This window comes from Pundamilia nyererei, unplaced genomic scaffold (assembly GCF_000239375.1).
Source record: "Pundamilia nyererei isolate P.nyererei 1_Seehausen unplaced genomic scaffold, PunNye1.0 scaffold00212, whole genome shotgun sequence".
Lineage (NCBI taxonomy): Eukaryota > Metazoa > Chordata > Actinopteri > Cichliformes > Cichlidae > Pundamilia > Pundamilia nyererei.
Genome location: NW_005187613.1, coordinates 508,889 through 514,480, shown reverse-complemented (window position 1 = coordinate 514,480; position 5,592 = coordinate 508,889). Strand labels below are relative to the sequence as shown.

Genomic DNA, 5,592 nt, shown 5'->3' with positions numbered 1-5,592 from the left:
CTGAGCCCACAGTGAGTGGAGCCTGAGCCCACAGTGAGTGGAGCCTGAGCCCACAGTGAGTGGAGCTCTGAGCCCACAGTGAGTGGAGCCTGAGCCCACAGTGAGTGGAGCCTGAGCCCACAGTGAGTGGAGCCTGAGCCAGATGTGTAAAGCTGTTTCACTGAGTGAAGCCACCCACTGGCAAAAACATAAAACATGTTATACTTGTTCACATTTTATAAAATGAAGTTTACTCAGTTGACTTGAGGAATGATGCGTCCTTCTCATTGTGATGCTTTCTTTCTAAACCATAGAAGCTGTGTTATTCTGTACCACAGATTAATGCTTTCAAATATTTCTTCAGCATTAAAGTAATCCAGTGACACTTGTGTGTATTTCCACTCAGTAAACAATAGCTGTTGATACTTAATTCACTAAACTTTATCTTTCAAATTGTAAACAAATGCGCTTTAGAACAGCATTTGTCGCTGGCACAGTGTAACTCAGTTTAACACAGTAACCTGAAGTGTCCATCCAAGTGGCCAATCACATTAGGAGCCCATCCTCCTTTGGGCTCTGCCTCCCGACAGTCAAAAGTAAGTTTATTCACGTGAGCAGGATTTCTCTCTGAGTGCAGGGAGGTACCTGCAGGACCCTGACACTGTAGCAGTGCATGCAAAGCAGACGCCCGTGCGTGCACGATGGCGTCAAAGTCATCCTGTTCCACAGGACCACGGCCTCATTTACAGGTGGCAACTTGCTTCCCCACAGTTGCAAATGCAGTTTGCCTGATTATGTGTTGGCAAGAGTGTTCTGATGAAACTAGTGCTTCCTGGCCATTTTGCAATCACCACATTGTCTTCATCACATCTAGTTTTTCAGTCCATGGAACAGAATCATAGAGGAGGGTGCCCAAAATATTTATCACAGTTGTAGCTGTACACAGTGGTTCTTGAACGTTTGTGAGTGCTTTTATTACATTGTAAAGTTTCACCTATGAATATTTGTATACAGATGTTGTTTAGCAGTTGGTTTTTTGAAAGATAAATGAGACTGCATGTTGCTTTGTAGGTCAAGGGGCCGCAGGCCACGGCGGTCACGCTCGCGGTCAGTGTCACAAAGTCGGCGGAGGGTTGCATACAGCCAGAGAGACCGTTGGAAGCGTGAGCCGAGCCATTCCCCTGTGCTAATCCTACGCAAAAACAGGTCGCCCTCACGGAAACACGGCAGCTTGAGCAACAGCCCTCACCGTATCAGTGAACTGGGTCAGATATTATGAAGTCACTCGTGTGAATGTAATACGTGCCATTTTCCCTTTTTGTTACTTGTATTTTGGTGCTATTGTATATAACAAAGATTAGCGCCTGATTTTTACTAGGTGCCAGTTTTTACTAGAAAACTCTAAAAAATGAAGTAAACCTCTTGTTTACTTCATTTTTTAGTTGCTCACCTTTCCTTGTCAACTTGATGCTTCCCCCCCCCCCCCCCCCCCCCATGATAAAGCTCAAGTTTAAATACTGTGAGAACAACAGGGGATTCAAATTAATGTTGTACTCTATCATGAGTCAGTACCAGTAAATATATGTGGGATCCTGTATGTTCTGGGGTGGCTGTGAACTCCAAGTTGGTATGAATAGAAAGAGTGCTTGTCTGAATGATGAATTAGGCAAGTAGTATAAAGCACTTTGAGTCTGAGTCCATTACCTCTGAAAGATGATGGTTATATGTTGCTTCTGACTATGTGATCATCACACTAATTCCCATTAATTCATTTTGTTGTGATGATTTACTTGAGATTACAATTTTCTCATCTTCTTTACCGCTAAAATCATATGCTCAGATTTCTATTTAAAAAAAGGAAAATAAAACTGTATATAGTTGTTAGAAACTTCATATTATGTATTATGTCTAAAAAATGTAAGATTTATTTTTTTGTTTCTCAGATAAGGAGCAGTTGTTGGAAATTGCTAAGGCCAATGCTGCTGCCATGTGTGCCAAAGCTGGTATGCCTATCCCTGCTAGCCTGAGATCCTCAGTGCTTCCCCTGGCTCTGCCAACAATGGCTATGAATGCTGCAATGGCCAGTATGACTGCTGGTAGGAATTTGACTTTCCTCTTTCCTGCATGATTTTTTCCTCCTGTTATCACTAGGGATGGGTATCGTTTAGGTTTTATCCTATACCGGTGCCAAACCGGTACTTTTGAAACGGTGCCGGTGCTTAAAGAATGGAGAACACAAACGTTGTCCTAAAACCTCTCATGTTTAGCTGTTTTTTGTAAAAAGATAACAATGTTAGCCTTTTCTGCAGCTATGGGGCATATATGGTATCACTCTATCAAACAAGAAGACAGCCGCATGTAACTACGACGGTGTTTGCTAGTTCACCTTACGTGCATTAATGTAATAACGTGGTTAGCCTACTCAATGTAAATTACACACGAACAACATGAAGCTACTCACGCAGAGAAGAACGGCTGCTGCATCATCATCTGCTCTAAAAGAACGTACGTACCTGGGCCCGCCTACTATCCTTGGAAAGGTAAAATGATTGGCTAGAATCCAAAGTGTGTGACATCTCAAGAAAAAAAAAGCACAGAAAAAAAGCACCGAAATGTGCGCTGCTTTTCGGTCTGGTTACTACCGTTTATGTCAGAACACTGGATACCGTTACCCATCCCTAGTTACCGCTGCTCCATCGATACAGATTTGGTCATTTCCTTGAGGGGACTGTTTAACTTAGTTTGAATCTGTCTGTTTGGACTGAAGTTGTAATTTATCAAAATGTACAAATACAGACATCCAGTTGACTTCTTTCTTCAACAGTAAACTGCATCTCTAATAAAGTTGGGCAATTGGACGGATACTGTATATTGACTACAGGCTGAGGCTTTCACCAGTCGTTTTTTACAAGAGCGATTTATTTATTTATTTGCCCATGAGTTGGTTTGCTAATAATGTTGGTTGAAACTAAGAGAAGCAGTCAACGGAGAACATAATAGCGCTGTTTTTAGCACTATAACTGTGTTTATCTTGTCACACACTCGACCAAACAACAAATACAAAATTAGACAATAAGTAAGTTAAAAATCCAAATGTCTCTTCCTGCGAACATTAAAAAAAAATCTGATGTAATGTTAAGTTTTTTGTGTGCTTTGGCTCATCTCAGATAAATAAATAAATGAATGAATAATCCAAAAAGTAGCAATATTAATACTGAAACAAGAAAAGAAGGTAAAATATTCAAACAAATCTTATAAATTCTAAACGTGCATGATTACGTTGCTCCGCCCATCGAAAAGTCACCTGCGTGAATATATCACCTGTTGTCATTTATTGGACTGACGATTGTCGGTTGGAAACTTTTCAGATATCGCCTAACCTTAATCCCTGATGTCTTTTCTTGTGTGTGAGTAGTTCTACTGCTGATTAGTAAGTTTTCTGGAGCAAAATAACCATGAAGGTCAAGTGAAGTGTCGAGTTGTGTTGAGTCAATAAAATAAGTACTATAAGCAGAATTACACGACTGAAGCTGAAATGTTCCAATATTATTTGAGTCGGCTGTTGTGCTTGTTATTCACCGATTTGTGTGTTTTGCCGTGTCTCCTCTCACTTGTAGCCACTGTGACAGCAGCCTTGACTAACATTGGCACTTTGTCGTCACTGGTTCCACTGCCTTCCATTATGCAGAAGCCACCCGTTGCCCCTGCCCAACCCAACATCGCTAATTTGGAGGAGGTGAAAAGGAAAGTAGCAAAGCAAGCGAACAGCATTAGCATTAAAGAATTTACTGACGTAAGTTTCATGTTTTCTATGTATCAAAACAACTAAAGTTAGTGCAAAGGACAGGCCATCGTATGCCAAAAGAAAACGGTCACAAGCTGAACAGGCAATGAGTTAAAACACTGAAGCACTCCATGATCCTCTGTGATCCAGGCCCTTGTGCATGCTCACATAGCAACGATGAGCCTGATACTTAAAAATGATTTTGGATTTACATACATCCAACAGTTGTTGTATAAAACATGAGCTGATTCAAAGAGGGTCAGGTGGGATTTCTTTCCCAGATTTGGTTAATGTCATAGAGTGAGCCTTACATTAAAGGACAAGTGCATTACATTTTGTTAAAGCTCTGCCGCTCTACCTTTATAGGTGGAAAGGTCTCTGTCTGCTTACATACAGGATCCTACTCAGATCATAGCAGTTCTAAAGTACAGTTCTGCAGTGTTCTGTAACAGCCATGGAGATCTGCAGCCTGCAATGTGGAAAAACAAGAGCGATGCGTCGTAGTTACATAGCTTACTCTTTATATGTGTGTGTGTTTGCAGAAATGCAAGATGATTGCAGACAGTACAGAAGAGCTGCCAGTGGCAGTGCCTCATGTTTCAGACGAAGAGGATGATGAGAAACCTTTTGGAGGAGCAGCTCTACGAGAACCAAAAGCAATCACCTTCAGTGTTAATGTAATATGCACACGTGCGCTGCATCGTGTCTGTTTTAAATGCAGTCAGACCCAGAAATATTTGGACAAACACGCAGTTTTCATAGCTTAGTCTTTGTACACCCACAACACACCTGAAATGCAGGAGCTGAAATACCAATTAGATGCAGACTTAACTTAAATATAAGTGATACAGCTGAAATGTTACGTTTAGGATTTACAATCATTTTGTTACACAATCCTTTCATTTCAGAGGTTTATTTATCTTGGATATTTTAGGAATTCTTTACAGCCATTCAAATCCATTTTCTCATCAGGCCAAGTTCACATGATTGGCTCATATGCTGAAGGTTATCATCTGTCTGTACGATTCATTTAACTGAATCTGAGCTGCCAGTATGTCCCTATACACATGACCCTGTCATCACATGCAGGTTTCTTTGTCACGCTGTTTTCTTCCTGTGGTTCTGGTGTGAACTGTGAACTGATTATCTTAGTTTCAACTTTCTGAAGAATGCTATCCCAAAACTGGGCAGATGTTTTGAGTGGTTTTTCTGTTCTTGAGCTGATGTCAATTATATAACTCAGTTCAAATTCCCAGATAGGGAATAATATGGTGAAAGTGGGAGTTTCAGAAGAGCGAGGGAATGAGACTCGCTGTCGTTTGGATTTCACAAAGAGGATGTCAAACATCCAGTAATTTGCAAAACATGCAGCAAAACAATTGCTGCAAAAGGTAGCAGTACCACAAATGTATTCCACCAGCTGAAAAGTCATAGCTTTGTGAGTCTTTATGTTTGACTTTTGCTTGGCTCATTTTGGGTTTATTTTTGATGGCCTGGCACATTCTCTGTGGGCAGGGACAGGAGGAGAGAAGCTGCAGAGAGGATGGGGTCACCTGGTCCTTCATAGGGTTTTTCTGGTGGATATAGTCGCAGTTGTGTAATAAGTAACTTTTTCGAAAAAAGAAGTAACCATTTCAAATTTTTGTCCAATCAGAACTCAACAGTTCGTCCAGCAGTCCGTAGTGATGCAGGCATGGCCAAGGAGTTCCCAGTGTCTTCAGGAACACAGCATCGTAAGAAGGTATGAAACTCGTTTTTATTAGACTGAATAGAATCACTTCCAGTGTGCATCTCAGTGCTACGTTTCTGTTCCACTTAACCGGGATGTC

General features: G+C 41.1%; 1 protein-coding gene across 1 annotated transcript in view; it reads left to right on the top strand.

The window, feature by feature from the left end:
• sonb (SON DNA and RNA binding protein b) overlaps positions 1 to 5,592 on the top strand; it is a 26,247-nt gene that overhangs the window by 10,431 nt on the left and 10,224 nt on the right. Inside the window, exons 8-12 of the mRNA XM_005748080.2 lie at positions 1,051 to 1,244; positions 1,923 to 2,075; positions 3,597 to 3,772; positions 4,306 to 4,440; positions 5,418 to 5,504. Of these exons, the coding sequence (XP_005748137.1) occupies positions 1,051 to 1,244; positions 1,923 to 2,075; positions 3,597 to 3,772; positions 4,306 to 4,440; positions 5,418 to 5,504 (745 nt within the window). The remainder of the gene's footprint in view (positions 1 to 1,050; positions 1,245 to 1,922; positions 2,076 to 3,596; positions 3,773 to 4,305; positions 4,441 to 5,417; positions 5,505 to 5,592) is intronic.